General features: G+C 48.8%; 2 protein-coding genes across 2 annotated transcripts in view; one reads left to right on the top strand and one right to left on the bottom strand.

The window, feature by feature from the left end:
* Positions 1 to 3962: 3962 nt before the first annotated feature.
* On the top strand, positions 3963 to 6846 carry LOC136553233 (uncharacterized). Its single transcript, XM_066544611.1, has 2 exons — positions 3963 to 6220; positions 6308 to 6846. The coding sequence occupies exons 1-2, from the start codon at positions 5549 to 5551 to the stop codon at positions 6701 to 6703; spliced, it is 1068 nt and encodes a 355-aa protein (XP_066400708.1). The 5' UTR covers positions 3963 to 5548; the 3' UTR covers positions 6704 to 6846.
* A 706-nt stretch (positions 6847 to 7552) lies between these two features.
* Positions 7553 to 17664, bottom strand: part of LOC136553232 (uncharacterized) — an 82086-nt gene continuing 71974 nt past the window's right edge. The window contains exons 2-13 of the mRNA XM_066544609.1: positions 14123 to 14198; positions 13556 to 13745; positions 13389 to 13451; positions 13190 to 13292; positions 12796 to 12900; positions 12641 to 12714; positions 12429 to 12558; positions 12181 to 12253; positions 8861 to 9052; positions 8403 to 8523; positions 8073 to 8297; positions 7553 to 7990 (exon numbers count right to left, since the gene is read on the bottom strand). Coding sequence (XP_066400706.1) covers positions 7886 to 7990; positions 8073 to 8297; positions 8403 to 8523; positions 8861 to 9052; positions 12181 to 12253; positions 12429 to 12558; positions 12641 to 12714; positions 12796 to 12900; positions 13190 to 13292; positions 13389 to 13451; positions 13556 to 13745; positions 14123 to 14196 — 1455 coding nt within the window. The 5' untranslated portion in view covers positions 14197 to 14198 and the 3' untranslated portion in view covers positions 7553 to 7885. The remainder of the gene's footprint in view (positions 7991 to 8072; positions 8298 to 8402; positions 8524 to 8860; positions 9053 to 12180; positions 12254 to 12428; positions 12559 to 12640; positions 12715 to 12795; positions 12901 to 13189; positions 13293 to 13388; positions 13452 to 13555; positions 13746 to 14122; positions 14199 to 17664) is intronic.

Genomic DNA, 17664 nt, shown 5'->3' with positions numbered 1-17664 from the left:
ACGACCACTGGCACACTTTTTAGTTTAGAAATCATGTTTTTCAAATGCCTTTTTGTTTTAAATACACTTGTAAACAGTAACACGCTAAACCATGCTCTGATGTCAGCTGTAACAGAATCGACCAATTATACGAAATTAAGTAAGAAAATCATCCACTAGAGCAGACGATTTAGCAAACTTAAGCCCGTATAACCCGGTAGTCCATGAAATCACGAAGGATTTCAAACCAACTCACATACCAGCCAAGATCGTAATAAGTTTAGCGATCACCATCACATATTACATAAAAGTTCGCATCATAGATACATCAGAGTTTAAACATAGTTATTACAAAACGAGTTCAAATAGAAGTAGCAGAAGTCATTTGTTCAAAACCACACACACTCACACGGAGTTCAAATACAGTGCCAGCTAATGATCATCTCCAACAAAAGCATCAGACGAGACGTAAGGAATGACCATGCCCATGGTCCTAAGCATCACCCATCGTAGGATAAAGACAGTTGATACAGTAGCCGTAATACATCTGCCCATCTGCAACAAGTGGGAATAAAACCCTGGGTACGAGAAGGTACTCAGCTAGACTTACCCGACATAACTGAAAATAAAGTGACCCCAAGGATTATGAAGGGCTTTATAGTAGGGTAGCTGACTCATTTGCAAAAAGAGGCATTTTAGTATTTCAAGAACCTTTCTAAAAGCATTATTGTCAAGTTAATTATTATTAACCTGTCGACTACATTTGCACCTATACTAGAGCAAGCATGTGATTAAGCAAATAATGATAACCAATGATCATTAACAACTTCCATAATGTCATATTCATTATAACTATCTAAGTGTTCCATCAACATTACTACGATGAAGTCACTCAAGTCAAGTGCTCACTATCCAGGAGCGATGGCGATTCGAATCGATTCCTAACCAGCTGGTGATTTATTCCTTACACATACCTCACTCACCCGCTAAAGTGAGGTATCGGTCACCGAGTCAACTATCCAGGAAAATCTCAAGTTTGTCAGGAACCACATGTACCTGGGGGCCGACCGACTGCCCTTTGGTCTTATCATCATGCCCCCGTGTCCTACCACACCTGCTCCGGTACAGTGCGCTACGGGCAATTTACTCGGCCCGGATAATCTCCCAGCTTCGCGGTCGAAAGGTACTTTATTCAGTCAGCTAAATGTAAGGCATGCATTCAACATGACTCGAGGCCCAACAACGGTCGGTCCTTAATCGACACAGACGGAAAGCACTACAGTCCAAAACTCTGTAAGTCTCCGCCCGGTCTCAACTTCAATTAACACTTAGTTATACCATGACTACATAGTTCTCCAAGCAGATCCAGGTAACCACCTATAGCTCGCAGGTGACAGGAAATCACCCGACTTCTACCGGTCTAAGCCAGCTAAGCATTGACTCGACTACGGATCCAGGGTAACAAGGATATAGTATAACAAAGGTAGACAAGGTATAATGCAGCAACGGTTGCAAACAACTCCTGAACGTAATGCATCAATTAAAGTAAAGCATTTAATTAATAATTGCAAACCGGGGAGAAAAATGCTCTAGGGCTTGCCTCTCTCGAAGAAGCTCGGGCGGTGATCGGGGCACTCCGGAAGTTCCTCAACGTCCTCCTCGTCTGCTTCGGTCACTTCCTACGGCTACACCTCGAGCTGCTCCTCGGGCTCCTCGGGTATGACGACTGGGCTCTCGGTTTGCGATCTTGTATGATGCAGATGCTTAAGTGCTTATGCAAAAGGTACATCGGATGAAATGAACACAATGGATATGCTTGGATGCAAGGTAGTCAACATCATCCAAGAACATGTACTACAAGCACATGTCATCTACTGCATTCTCTTCTACTACTAATATGCTAAGTCAACACATCTCATTAAATGCTTCAAAGATACACCAAAGCTTCACTAATTTCTTAATCATGCACAAAGCAACATTTGATTAAACCCTAATTAATAATAGGTTTGAATAGCAACATCTATTTTTATAGCTTAGAAAAATCTTAGAAAATTACCATAGCATAGTACTACCGTAAGTAGTCTACCATCAGATTTTTATGGCATTTGGATAAGTGGAATAGCCTACACAAAAATGACAAGCTATGGCATAATTATGAACATGAAAATACTTTGTATTATGAAAAGTGTCAAACAACAGATGTAATATTTTTCCTATGTTCTATACAGTAAATAATCAATGCACAAAAATTATCACATGCATGTTTTATACAAATTTTGCTCTCTAGCAAAAATAACAAAAATCAGTCATTAAAGGCACTTGAACTACACCTCACAATTTTTCTACAGGACATGCATGTAATATATTTTTCCTAGGAAGTACATTACACAAGAAGAGTAACAAACTTGGAAGCATATTTTTCTGATACATATAGGTTTTACTACATATTTTACAAGATATCAGCAATATCAAGAATTAAATAAAGCTCTACAAAAAAGTATCTCAAAAATGACATGCAATATTTTTTATCATGTAGATCTAGTGACAAGGAACACAACAAAATTTGTTTCAACAAATTTAGAGCCAAAATGAGTACACAAACATTTTCCAAAGTATTTCTCTTCCCAAATAATAAAAGAAAAACCGAAACCATATTTTTCCTATTACTACTGGGCCGGCCCATGGGAACGACTGGCCCACGGCCGCTTTCGGCCTGCGCAACCGAGCGGAGGAAAGACGACGGCCTGGCTCGGGGCTCCGACCCAAGGCCGACCTGGCCCAGCAAGGTCGAGGCGCCATGGCGGTGCGGCCGCTGCCAGCGGGCCGACGGCCATTGCCGGCCATGTCCGAACAAGCGGGCGTGCGCGCTAGGTCCGCAAGAAGGTGGCGAACCCGAGCAGGTCACCCAAGGGGATAGAGAAGGGATGGGGAGGCTCTTCCACGGCGGGGTCAAGCGCGGCGGCGCCATGACTGACGGCGGCAAAAACGCGCAAGGCAGCTGTACCTTGCTCAAATGGTGTCCCTGCAGCGAGCACCGTGTGCCGGGGAGCGAGGCGGAGCGACGTGTGCTCGATTGCGGGCAATGGTGGACCACCGGTGGCCAATTTCGCCGGCGGGGCTACGGTGGCGAGGGCGGCACGAGCAGAGCTCGGTGCAGGGCGAGGCAAAGACGCAGCGCGGGAGAGGAAAATGAGAAGTGCTGGGAGAAGCGGAGCTGCGGTGGCTTGAAAACGGGCGAGGCGCGTGCTCGCGGGGGCCACGGGACGCCACCCGGCCGGCGTCGCCGGCATGCGCTCGCCACGCGGCGCGGCATGCCTGACGCGGTCGGACGCGTAAGCGCGCGCGGGGGAGAAGGAAGACAGCGCGCGGGGTGGGCTGGGCCGAGGCGAAGGCGCGGACACGGGGAGGATCGCTGGGCCGGCTTCGGCTGGTGGGCCAGAAGTGAGGCGGCGGCCCGTTAAAAGAGAAATAATTTTTCAAATTCTATTTTCAATGAATTTTCAAATATCAGTTTTCAAGTATCATTTTGTGCAAGAAAATGACTTTTTTTTAAAATAGCCCAAAAATAAAAGTTGCTTAGAATTTAATCCTCTACAACTTTGCTTTAGGGACCAACTAAAAATTTTGCATAGATTTTGAATTGGGAAGCAAAAGCTAAATAGAGAGGATTTTTTTGACCCTTTCCAATAATAATTTCAAAAGCATATTTTGTCAAAAGTTTGAATACAAACTTTGCTCCAAAAATTGTGCTAAATAATTCTAGATGATTTACAATTATAGCCAAACATGTTTTATTAACCTAGCAAGCATAATTAGGGCAAAATAACTTTAAACAAGTGTATGCAACATTCATGTTTCACGAGCATGTTTCATATGTTTCGAAGCATGGTTTCAGTTATTATTTACATGATTAGGCATGTATGATTAGGATGCTTGATGATGCATAATATGCATGATTTGCAGTGCCTAAATGCTTGCATAACACCGGGGTGTTACACAAGCGCCTCGCCGGTGACAAGGTCGGAGCAGGAGCGGATCACACCGAACTGGCCCAACCCCAGCTGCGGGCCCAGCGCGTACCGATCCTCGAGGCAGGAGATGTGCGCCGCCTCCAGCAACGCGCCCCGCAGCCCCGGCGCCTTGTACGAGTTGTACTTGGCATCGACGCCGCCGCCGCACTCGGCGGCGGCCATCGCGCTGAGGTACCACACGCTGCTGAACCCGGCGAGACCGAGACCTCCGCCGCCGCCCGCAGACCACTCGCTCCCCCCACCTTCGCCCCGAATCTCCAAGCCCGCCGCAAGCGAGGCTCCCGAATCTCGCGCCCTCAGCTCAGGTCAGCTGCGCCCTCCCTCCCTCGCTCCCTCCACGGGCATTCCACGCACGGCTGCCAAATCAGCACGCGAGGAAAAGCAAAACAGCAAGGCCTTCAGCTCTCTAAGCCCCAAAATCGTGGCTTTGCCCCGCAAAAAAAATAGAAAAATTAACATGACTGAGCGCACAGAGCAGATCAAGCCGTGTCTCGCTCAGGACAGCCTCGAAACCGTCGCGCCCCGACCTCGAAGAAACAGGTAGGAAACGCACTCACCTGCGTCGCTCGTAGCCACCGCCGATCGCGGGGTCAGCTCCTCCGAGGGCCAAGGCCGAGCTCATGGCTTCGCGGCACTCGGGCCGCCAGGCGCCAGCGCCGAGAGCGAGGGAGAGGTGGTGGTGACTGGTGATGGTCCGCTCCGCTGGTGGTGTGGCCGCCACCTCAGTCCTAAGGGCAATATGGACAATTTTATTGGCGGTCCTACCTGTAAGGGCTACCAAACGGCGAAAACCCAACAGAACACGGACGGAATGACTCGTAAGGCAAAGAAGTTTAGAGCAGTGATACCTGTCTGCGGCTTGTGTATAATTACAAACTTTTTTAATGGCACACATGTAAAAGCCTCGTATTATTACCCCATCTATTGTACCTTCTTCTATGCTTTTGCCGCTATCACTCTACTTCATCCTAAATATATATCGATGTGCCTTCCTATTCACCGTACTTCCTCTATGTTAAAAATTTTCAATGTAACTGCATATGCGCGCGCCCTGCACTAGTGTATAATAATTGAGAGTAGCATCACTGCGTCAGGACACATGGTGGTAATAGATAGATAGATGCCTCGTCATCAGCATCGTAGCAGGAGTAGCAATCAATCATGTGCGAGCGAGCACGCAATAATGATCCCGTCCGGTTCTGCAATGAAGGAATCCCATGTGGCATGCATGGCTTGGCCTTGGCTAGCCCAGCTAGCTAGTTGGCGTCGCAGTGTCCAGGCCTGGCTGCTCATCACTCATCAGCTCAAGCAGTCACCGTCGTCGTACCGACCAGTTGCAGTTGCAGAACAAAACCATAGGAGACCTCCCCAATCCCCATCCTGTCCCTGTTCTTGCCCTACAGCTCTTGCTGCGCTGCCTGTAGGCTATACCATACCAGGATCAGCTAGCTAAGCTGGTGGACAAGACAGAGAGACCATCCGCCCGGCCGGACCCCAAGCCATCTGAGTTGACGACCATCTCCCATCAGGCCATCAGCATGAGCTGCAGCTCGCGGCCGCCGCTCGAGCATCACGACGACGGCCGGACGAGAGCCCCGGCGCTGGACCTGCTGGACGAGTGCTGGTTCTTCAGCAACACCCTCGTCACCAATAACAGCGCCAAGAAGCCGCCGCCGCCGCACCTGCCCAGGTCGCCGTCCACCTCCACAGCCACAGCCGCAGCTTCAGCGGAGAAGGCCTCGGGCTCGGCGGGGCCACCGTCCAGGCTAGGGGGGCGGCGGCTGCTCCGGACGCCGTCGCTCCCGACGTCTCGCGTCGGGATGACGACGATGGAGTTGCCCTTGCCCACCAACAAGGATGATGACGACGACCTGGTACATCAGGACGGAGCAGGTGCTGCTGCCAGTGCCAATCAACAGCCCCAGCGACGGCAACTACAAGTAGTAGCAGCGGATGAGGTGGACGACGATGACCTCAACTGGAGCTCCATCTACGAGGGCGTCCTGCGAACGCGGATGGCGGAGGGAGGCGGCAGGTCGGCGCTGCGCCGGGCGCCGTCCATGCCCGTCCCCTCGTCCGCCACGGCCACGGACCATCACCACCACGGAGACGGCGGGCGGCGGCAGACCAAGTCGACGCCCAGCATGCCCAGGCTGCTCCGGCACTCGCACAGCACGCTGGGGAGGCACACGCCGCCCACCGCCACCAAGGTTCGTTCCTGGTTCCTTCCGACCTTCCCTTCTCTGTCACCCAATCCAGCTCCAGGCTGACTGACGATTGTTGTGTACCATGTCCAGCAAGCTGAGCAGAGGACGCCCAGCGCGGTGGCCCGGTGCAGCAAGAAGCAGACGAGCGGCTTCCAGCTCCAGGACAAGAAGTGGAAGAGCTCCAGCGACCTGGAGTCCATCGAGGTGCAGGGGTTCAGGGACCTTGGCTTCGTCTTCGAACAGGAGGAGCTGAGGGAGAGCCTGGCCGACGTGCTCCCGGGCCTCAAGCAGCAGACCAAGACCAAGAGCCGGAGCCGGAGCACCAGCACCAGCACCAGCACCAGCCCCCGGCGGCCTTACCTGTCGGAGGCGTGGCAGCAGGTGCGGCGGCCGGCGCTGGCGAGGGTGCAGTCGGCGGCGGAGATGAAGGACCAGCTCAGGATGTGGGCGCAGGCCGTCGCGTGCAACGTGCGACAGGAGTGTTAGTTACATTATTTATTATTAGAAAGAAGAACAAAAAGAAAACACGGAGACAGTGGCACGACACGCACACACCACAAGAGCAGCCAGATCAGAGCTTCTTTGTTACACATACATACAGTATGCACAGTATATGGCAATTTTGTTACCCTGATCGATCAACTTTCCTCTCAAATTTCATTACCCCTACTTGGCTAGCTGTGCAACGGTTTATATAACATACATTATTACGTAGTATCTCTCTTTTCATTGATGGATTCATTCATGGATTATAATAAGAATAATTATACTAGTCGCATCATCCACTTGAGCGGGTACACTTGCTTGAGCTACAGCCATGAATCCAACACAATTTAAAGATTCCATTCGTGAAGATAGAGCATGTTATGCTGCAATACATTTTTGATTCTATTCTTGGCCTGCGCAGTATATGTGAGTGTGTCAATGGATTCGAGGATAATGGGGACGCAACGCAATGGGGCGAGCTATGCCAGAAGACAGATAGATGGGGGGATGCCTGGCTGTCCGTCCAGACTCCAGACTCCAGACTCCAGGAGGTCCAGGCCAGCCCATGTGCACACCAGTCACCAGCAGACAAGTCCGAAAACGATGCTTGGAATCTGGCCAGTTGGGCGCCAGAAACCTAACATGCGATGCGATGCGATGCGAGAGATCATAAACAAAAGATCCAGGCTGCAACACCCAGCCAGCCACCATCCTCTAATTCGACTATTCCTATCTTCGGCGCTGATTGCGGCCGACGACTTGCCGCGCTGCTCGGTGGCCATGGCTAGTTGGCTATTTGGGAATGGGAATCCACCAGGCCAAGCAAGCAGCAATCATCACCCCTCCAAATGTAATGACCCGCATCTGCCACCATTTTATTCTGCCTTGTGATGTACTAATAGCTGCCAGACATAAACACCTACGCAACCACTGGAAGCTGAAGAGAGAGATATATACATTAACAGAACTAGTTGCGGAGGCAGTACTAGCTTAGCTGAATAGCAAGTGTTAGTGCTGGCTTCCTGCATAACAAGTTCAATAAACAAGGCAAGCATCTTCGATAACAAGGCAAGGGGGTCAAGGGCCATATTATATACTATACAAAAACCTGGAATAGTACCGTAAACAAAAGCTATGAGCACCTCTCCGTTGCCCAGCGAATGGCACCACAACTAGCTCCTGCTACTTCTGCCGCAGGCAGTGATCGTTTGGATTACCGGGCAGCATTGACACCGGGTTTTTTTTCAAGATTGGACCTTGCAGAAGATACGAAGCCTTGTTTCGGGCCTGCATCAAACAACAAGCTCAAAAGACAAAGTGAAGGAAAAGGGCATGTAAAAACTCACATCAACTAATTTTTTTTCTGTACCTTCGGACCATAGAATCTCCAGTCCGTGCACCCAATTTGCGTGGAACAGTTGCGCAGATAATTCCGCCAAGCATCAACGATCACAGTCTTCTCTCTAAATGCATCGCTTGAGAAGAGCAGGTTGTTCATCAACACTAGATACACATAAAGCCTGAAAAAGTCACATTCTTTCTCCTTCACGTTGATGGATGTGACTAGCTTCAACATCTTCTCAACGTTTGCCACCTATAACAAACAAACAACACAAACAGTCACGCCACCGACCAACCAAAAGGGGCACAAGGAAGCACATTTCTTAAACACAACATAAGCAGGCATTCTCATGCTTACCTTAAGGCCAAAGCTGATCTTCAGCAACTGAAGTGCCACCTGACTCCTTAGGAATTTGCTGCGCTTATTCATACCAGTAATGCAGTCGACAATCCTTAAACAATTGAGATCCACTGTGACCCTGCCATGTCATGAAATTCACTTCACATCAGCCATACAGTAGAGAAGTAAGGATAAAACCATGGGAAAACTTTCAGGCAGTCTCTTGAACAAAGTATCAGTATTTCATACTATGTACGTATGCAGCTTCTTGATGCCCCCCCAACCTATGTAATGTGGTAAATCCTTATTATAGGCTTATTAGTGAGCTAATGAAATTCTTTGGTGGAATAAGTTGCAGACAAGCAATAAGTCCTACCCAGTCTTTCATGCCTAATTTAGTTACTCCCCACTTCCTGAGTTGCAAATGAATATACTACTTTATAACAGACAATCTGGCATCTACAGAAAAGTATTACCTCTGGGCGATTGATTCAGCCACCATCACACAGCTAGTTTCCCACTCACTCGTATCAAAATATAATACAAGTGAATTCAGGCAGTCTCCCAAAACAAGTAGCAACCCTTCAAGACGACGGTCCAAAAAGAGGGAAATGACAATAACAAGGAGTTCTTCTGCCTCAGAAGGCGAGAAGATGGAACACACTTTTCTGCACATTAAACAAATAGAACAATGAATTAGAGTTAACTTGGTAAGAAAATTTGAACCTTTCTTAACATCACAATATTTACTATATTTCTCAAGGATCAAATGAACACACAGAAGCAGGGATTGTTGTTACTGAGAAACAAAATAAATCATTACCATAGGTTATGGAATAAGGAATAAAACTTGAAATGTCCACTAGATTGATACAACTGGGACAATCCTAGCATTTACCGTAGAACATAGCGACACATTCCGTTCCTGGCCAATCACAGCATCCACAACAGCACAAAAAAAAAACTATGTTCCCTTCGATTGGAGTCCTACGGCTGCGAATCACTCTGCTGCCTTTCGGTGATTTTAGGGAGACATTCTTGGACCGTGATTGGCTAGAGTCTGTGACGTTGACACTATGCAAGTGGTTGCATGATTCCCACCCCATGATGGTGACGCCAACGGACATAGAGGAGCTCTGATGATAGTTTACTTTGCGTGTTGTAGACTCTTGTTCCTTGTTGGTTTGAGTGGTCGGGTTTCACTCTTCTTGTAAACTGGTTTCCTCGGTTGTATGACGCAGACTGTTATTACCTTTCAATAAGAGCTGAGATTTTTCTCCTTAAAATAACAAGACTATTACATGGTGAAACACGGATGTTATTTACTGCATTGCCAATTTACAAAAAAAAAAGAGTATAAGTGCTACTTTGACATGAGTTACTTTACGAACAGTGTGTTGTTATAGTTAGGGGCTGGAAGAATGTTGTTATATTTCATAGTGTTGAGAGAAATGACAACATTCTTTCAGGTTAGTAGATTGACCACTTTAGCTTTGTCTGATATGCTGCTGCCATGTTGGCTATGCTGATGGGGACAACATAACTGTTCTAGAGTTGACAAACAACTATGGAGTCACAATGCATATGCTCATGCCTTTCTAGATATCTGATTGGACCTGTTGACAAATATCTACGCCCTGCCTAGCATATTGTTTGATTGGACCAGTTACACATGCATACCAGAAATTTGATTAGTATCCCAGTGATTCAGTGACTATAGTCAGTTTTTGGGGCTTGCTGTTTATTTGCTTGTTTGATTCATTGATTTTTGGCCTGTTGTTTATTTTCTTATTTGATTAGGTACATACAGATTAATATGTACCACTACCAAATGGAGGACTGATGGGAGGAGAGCAAGCTACCCTAGATGCAAGATGGTGATGTCCTACTGAATCCAGTCACACAGAATACTTAATTTGTTTCGATAGACATGCATATCTGGTCTGGGTGGTTTGGATCTTTGAATTTGCCATTGCTTTCCAGGAACAGATAGTTAAGTGTGCCTAATTCTTCCTTTTTCTCATCCCATACACCATGGAGAAACCCCACTACAAATTGGGATAGCAAAGTTCCTTATTGAATCCACCATGGAGAGTACATTGAATGTCAGTAGGTTTCTAGCTCAAAGGTAACGTGTCCTGTACTGAAAAGGTGAAAATAAATATTGAGTTCAGGCTTGCCTTTTACAATATATTGTACTGAACTTACATATTATTGCAGGATGTTTGGCCTAGGATGTTTTTTGGGCAATAATCCTATATGCAGATGAGATGGTGAGCTCACTATGTCGCCAATTCCAATATTTAGTCAGGTCTGGGTGACTTGTGAAATATTAATCTGGTGATTATCTAATGATTCAAGCAAGTACCAGCTAAGGTTTCTGGGTCAGATTAACTCCAGCAGGGCCCTACTTGAGCCCTCGAAACAAAATTTGAGGGCTTGAGAGGAAAAACAACGTCCAGCAGGGCCCCTACTAGAGCCCTCAAATTTGAGGGGGGTCTCAAATCGCCGCCTCTGGCCCTCATTCCTGGGGGCTCCGGTGCCGGCCCTCAAATCACTTTTTCTGACGGTTACTCCTCCTGTGCGCGACTCCCGCACACCGCTCACATCTTCTGCGCGAGCACGTGTTGCCCTTCCCCATCCGCCCACGCGCACCCTTCCCCGCGCAGCGGCTTCCCGGTGCGGAGGATCTCCGGCCCTCACCATGGAGGGCGGTCCTCCCCATCGAAGGGCCTCCCATCCCCGTGCCTACCGGCCCTCCCGTCGAAGGGCCTCCCCGTGGAGCTGCTCCCGCCCCGTGCACCTCCCCTCATCCCGGCCGAAGCCCTCCTCGACTGCTGCTAGCATGGCCGAGTTTGTCTGGGAAGAAGATAGAGCATGGCCGAGATTGTCAATAGGGAGAAGATAGAAGATAAAGAGAATGACAAGTGGATCATATGTGTCATTCTCTCTTAGAATGATTTTGAGGGCCTGTTTTGAGGCCGCCTGTTGGAGTGCAGCCCAGAAAACAGGGCCCTCAAAAGTAGGTGAAGCCCTCAAATAAAAAGTAGGGGCCTTGTTTTGAGGGCTCCTGCTGAAGTTGCTCTTAGCATATAGAAAGAAGAGTAGGGCATATCCTAAACGCTATTCAGGGTATTCTGCAATTTGTACCAAGGAAATACAGACTTTGTAAGGAATGAAATGGAGGAGCAGTATTGTAGCTTGAATATTTCTTCTGTGCTTTGGTCTTCAACAGTTCAACTAAACATGGAGTTTTTCTTTGGGGCAAGGCTACCTATGCAGACGCAATTTTATTGAAACAGCCATTGCAATGATGTTTTGCTAAAATGATTATGCCACCTAAAGAATATATACAGGAATTCAGATCAATGTGACAACCATCTACCGCATGTCCATCTCTTCCACTCAACGACTTGAACCATTCAAACCTTAGCACTACATGTTCTATCTTTCTATTTATATTGCTATTTCATTCTAATGCAACTATTTACCCCAGAAATCCAAATCAAATGAAGCGGCCTTACGCGCGCAAGGGCGCGCGGCCGCACGGAAATTACTAGTATTAATACAGCATAAAAAATGTCTGACAAAAACAAAGCACCAATACAAGTATCACCCTGGACATTCTGTTGTCAACAGAACTTGACAAAACAGATCACCAAAGAGAGTATACATTGAATTTCATAACAAAATAATTAAAGGTTGATTTTACAGTGGTATCTACCCCAGTTTAGGCTTGGGTAAGCATGCAGGCTGAAATACTTGATAAGAATATCCAGTGTGTTAGTTGTCATACCTGATTTTGCAGCAAGCAGATACAACTCTTAACCAAGCAATGATGTTATGAGGCAGACCGTTATCAGAGCTACCTGGTAATGAATTGCAATAACCTTAATTGGAAATATGCAAGCTACTGCACAATATTTTATTTAAAATGAGCTGAATATTTCAGAATCTTCACCATCTTGAGGGTGAAAATTCCGAAATGGAGTGCATTGCATAGTAGCTAATTAGGGAAGGAAGAAAAACTTGTATGGAACCAACCTGCAGCAGTGCTTCCAGAGGTTGAAGCCTTAGTGCCTGGAGTATCAAATAGATACCCATAGCTCAGCATAGCACGTTTTAGAACAGAGTAACTTGGAAAATACCCAAGGTTGACCAGCGGTTTACCAGCCTGCAATCAGTAAAAGGAAGATCTGCTTGCTGAAGGTTCAATGAAAGAGCAAAAGGATAACATGTTTCTATAATTATATTACCTCATCCAAGGAAAGAATGCCATCCCAAAAGTCGGCTGCAGAAACTTGGAACTTCTCATTGGATGAATGCAACACTGACATGTAGTGGCATAAGGATACAGCATAATGAGAGAACAGATCACTGGTCTAAACAGGGTACAGAAACCAATACTTACAGTTGGTCAGCGTCCACGATGCTATAGAGTCTTCAACAAAACCACATATGTGAACCAAATTCAGAAGCCATCCATCCAACAGCATGCCTTCGAGGAACCCCTCTCCTACACCAAAAACATGAGGAAGACGCTGAAATTAACTGCAAGTGACAAAGCAAAAACCTGGAACTTAAAGGCTTTGTTGTTGTTGTTGTTGTTGTTGTTGTTGTTGACAAAGCAAAAACCTGGAACAGGAGATGAATAGAGACAGAAGACACCCGTTAATGTTGACTAACAGACATAACCATACGGCGCAGTGAAAGAAAACAAAAGGTTAAGCCAATTCAAACACTGTGAATTTTATTTTAGTTAAAAATCAGAACATTTTACAGTGGGAAGTGGGAACAGAACGAACCTTGATGGATCTCTAGATCAAAACCTAGGTCTTCAATAGCAGAGAATGATTGCAAGAGATGGCAATTTTCGACTCCCACATTGCTAAGATTTGAGGGGGGCTTCTGCAAGGATGAATAATTTAGTGGTTGGTAATCAAAAGGGAAAGTATCTGTAGGACTGAAAATAACAAACAGAAGATAAAGTTAGGGTCATTGGACCTGGCATCCAAAAATTTGCTGACCCCATGGGGGTACATCATCTCTAGCATCCATCACTTTGCCCTGCAAACTCATGAAGATGGAGAAGAAACATCAATCAATCAAATACGAAAAAGGGAGGATGGAACCGGTAGTAGTAGCAGAGGTTGAGGAAGACGATAAATCACCTTTTGCTGAACTTCCTCAAATATTTTGCAAACCGCAATCTCTTGCTGTGTAGCCTTGTCGTCTTCCTCACCTGAATCATATCCTCCTTTGGGGCCATGCTTAGACTTGGTGGCCTTAACTTTGAGCTTGTCCTTTTTACTAGATTGCAAGTAATCGAGTAGGAGATCATCCAAGCCGATAACCTTGCTCCTGAAAGTATTGGGGGAATCGGTAAATCGTCCAAACCGATATTTGGCAGTTGGTGCGGCACGGTGATTAGACAGGCTCCAGCTACATATTACTACATAAAACAAAATCACTACTAGTTGGCTGGCAATGGCAGTTATCAATCATTCCGCGGGGCACTAAAACCCTAAAGCGCAGCGGCTAGACGATGGGGGTGGAGTTGACACTTGACGACGATGGGGGTGGATTTGACACTTGACGAACACCGCGATTGCTCCAGCCGTAGCAGCGCCGGGCACCTAAAAGCACGGCATCTAATCGAACATCGCCATCCGCATGCCTCCGCCCGATGGGGAGGGGGAGGGGGAGGGGAAAAGAACGGAGCAGGTGGATCTGTGTACCTCTTGGCGGGGCGCGCTGTGGGGAGGAGGGGATCGTCCTCGTTCTCGAAGTCTAGGGGCTCGTCCCTCACCATCTGGAGCGTACCTGGCCTGGAGGTAGGTCGTGTGGCGGCGCGGGGCGGCGCCGGAGGGCAGGGAAGGAGGGCGGGAGGTTTGAGGCCCGGAAATGTTTTGCCTGCCTATATTTGACGGCGGCGGCGCGGCGCTAAAGCTAAAGGCGACCAAAGGGCGCGGCCTAGGCTAGTTGGCTGGGCTGGGCCGCGGCCAGAGGCGCCACGCCACTGGCTTTGCTATCGATCGGCATCTTGCGGCCTGCCCCTGTGATTGGGGACGATCAGGGCCAAATTAAGCAGCGGCGTGGGTTCTGTCACCGGCCACCCCTAGAAATAGCGATACGAGCCGCAGCAGGTTCAAGGATAACGATGGTCGACGGTGGAGGCCGATTTCATCGCGAGGAAGAAGACGCCGATTGCGAACTTGGGATGAGCGCCAACTCGACGACGTGCTATGGCCTGGGAGAGAGGTTACTGTTCTTCCTTGCGGCTAATTTCAGTTTGGGGTTAGTTTTTATTGATTGGGTTGCTGCACGTTCCTCTGGTAGCGGCAGCATATGCTTACAAAAAAAAAATCTGGCAGCATATGCTTTTGCCTCTACTTGCCCTTGAACTTTACTCACGTAAACCTAAAAGATATTATTGTTAGATGCACAAGAATTTTCACGGTGACCCTAAAAGATACATATGTGGCGGGGGCACTAGCGCCCGGACGTTCCGCACCCACGGCGCGTCCGGACGCATCTCCTAGTCCCCAGCCAACCGAACCGCGGGCTGGCGTTGTGGCCCACCAATAGGACCATCTCAGCATCCCGGAAGGGGACAGCGTGCGCTCGCGTCTACGCTGCAATATATACTTCGGCGCGTCCCCTTCGCTGGGCCTCGCTGCACCCCCTCTGCAGTCTAAGAATGATGCAAGGCAGCAGAAGGCGATGAGGAGACACCAAGGTGAGGCAGCAGAAGGCGAGGAGGGAGATGCAAACACCCGATCTACTTTTGAAACATCCAAATACAACACTTGCAACATCGTCTCAAGACAGATGAAACATTTAAATCATGCGTCTGAAACACTTGCAAAAGCACCTGAAAAAAAACACTTCAAAACAATTGCAACACATACGCAACATCCAGATAAAACGTTTGCAACATATATGTGAAATATATACAACATCCAGATAAACACACTTGCAACATACAACAACAACAACAACATAGCCTTTCAGTCCCCTGGAAAAAAAACAGATGAAACATTGGTAATAGACATTCGCAACATACGTGCACAACTATTGCAACATATGCAACATCTCGATCCACTTTTGCAACATCCCTTGCAACATACCTCTGAGACATATGAGACACTTGAAACATATGCTCGCAACATGCGCTTTTAGCGCACGCACAATGTCACATTGTTGCTTAGACGAATGAAGCTCATCGTTGTGGCGCTCAACACAAGCGCGGGCTCGATGCCACGGAATGCGCGGTGCGGAGTTCATCGGCGGCATGGACCTCGGCAGTGGGCATGACAGGTGGACGAAGCGCAAACGCAACGAGAGGCGTGAGTATAGGCGGGGGCACGTGGCTGGGGGGGGGGGGGCCGAGCAGCACGGGCAGAATCCGTCCTGCAACCGTGAGCGGAGGCGCACAGCACAAAGCGGCGCAATCGACGCGGGCGAGTGGATGAGGATGAGCCACGAGGTCCAGATGGGAAGTCAGTCGAGCGACGCGGACGAGTGGACGAGAATGAGCCACGTCCGGACGGGAAGTCACGGGACGGACGCCCGAGTCATATCATTATCGTTTCTAACTGGTCCGTTTTCATTGCCTGTACGTGTTCAATTTTACCCGCTTATTAATTGAGGCATTCCTTAATCCCCTTAATCCCCACTGTTCCCGGCTACCTCAACTGCCACGATGCACACCACGGTATGTATTTTTGCCTTTACAACTATTTTGATTACAATCCAAATAATGATGTTTAAGTCTGTGCAAAATTAAGAATGGAGGAGGCGCCTCCCTATTGCAGCTGATAACGAAGTTTTGCTTGATGATGATAGAGGGAAACGGGGAGAGAAATTCAGGCTGGTGTATACTTGCCCAGGTCGTGTATGCAAAAATAGGAATGGAGGTAACAGTGCTATCTCAAACATTAATCTTTTATTTTTAAGCAATTAGTAGTAAATTGAGCATCCGCGTCGATTTCGCTAACACCGTTTTGGCATCTGGCCATTTTTACCGCCTAACGTTGGTTCGTTTCGATCGGTTCTGCCTGCCTTTGTGCCGCTGCCCACCGCATTGGAAACAGAGAACAGTCCGCGAGAAAGAAATCGTGTTCGCTGCACCTCTCCACATCGCCTAAGACCGTCTCCAACAGCCTAGGCACAAGGATATCCATACCCAAAATGCACGACACACAGTAGAAAAAATGCCTCCAACAGACTACGCAAAACAGCTACCTATTTTGCCTACGAAGAGAGAGGGAACCCAAAAAAGAGTCGTTCTCTCTCCACGACGCATCTCCAACCGGCGTGCCGGGAAGGGGAGGTCGCGCGGGTTCGTAGGCGGGCGGCCGAGCTCCGCCGCCCCATCACCGGCCGCTACTCCCTCACCGGCTGCGCGAGGTCCCAGATCCGGTTGCGCAAGGTCCGGCTCCTCCCCTCCCCGGCAACGTGCGGGCCTCTGCCCCCTCACCGGCCGCTGCTTCTTCCTGGCGGCACGCACGGGTACGACTTCTCTCCTTCCCGGCAGCGCGCGTAGGTACGGCTCCTTCCCGGTGGCACGCGAGGTCCTTCCTAGCGGCGGCCCGAGCTCCTTCCCCATGTCCGGCGGCGCTCGAGCTCCTCCCCTTGCCCGGTGCGAGCTCTTCCCATGGCCAGCGCGGGCTCCTTCCCCATGCATGGCGCCGTGTGCCGGTTCGCCGAGGTCTACGGGGAGGGGATTTGCGTTCTCTTCACCGTTGGAGAAAGGTAGGTGTCGGGTTCATAAACCCGGGGTCCCTCGGGGATCGGCTTCCACGCCAAGGCTCAACCCAAGAGTCTAAAGCGATAGGTCGAAAGGGCGGCCCAGTCACCGACCGGAAGGTCTAGCCGAAGAGGAACAACGCCCGCTCATCGGCTACTTCGGCCCACCTCTCCAACCGGAGCGTTCGCTTCAACTCCAGCCGCCTCCGGACAGCCCCTCCGATCAGAAGGCCTGGCTAAAACACCACTTCCGACTCCGACCCCGCATCTCCGACCCGGGTTCGTAGGAACCCTGCTCACCGCTCTTCTCCGACCGGCACACTCAGAGCCGACTGGAGCCATCCGATCGGGGACGCCCGCTCGGTGGGAACCAGAAGACGTGCGGAGAAAAGCAAGGCAAGGCTCATAAGTCAAAACCACTGTACCAGGGACCATACCCTGCACTGAACAGTATTTGTAGGTACCAACGTCCACCATCCCTGAAAAAGGCAGCACGACCCCCCGTATGCATTTGACATTCAACAGTGAC

The sequence above is a fragment of the Miscanthus floridulus genome, chromosome 5, assembly GCF_019320115.1.
Source record: "Miscanthus floridulus cultivar M001 chromosome 5, ASM1932011v1, whole genome shotgun sequence".
In the NCBI taxonomy this organism is placed as follows: Eukaryota; Viridiplantae; Streptophyta; class Magnoliopsida; order Poales; family Poaceae; genus Miscanthus; species Miscanthus floridulus.
The sequence above is the reverse complement of the archived record's forward strand: the minus strand, read 5'-3'. Positions and strand labels throughout refer to the sequence as shown.

What these genes read in the sequence shown, in the direction of transcription:
- LOC136553233 (XM_066544611.1), top strand. Translation starts at nt 5,549, where the DNA reads ATGAGCTGCAGCTCGCGGCCGCCGCTCGAGCATCACGACGACGGCCGG. An exon ending in CGCCGCCCACCGCCACCAAG is followed by an intron (nt 6,221 to 6,307) that starts GTTCGTTCCTGG and finishes TACCATGTCCAG; the next exon opens with CAAGCTGAGCAGAGGACGCC.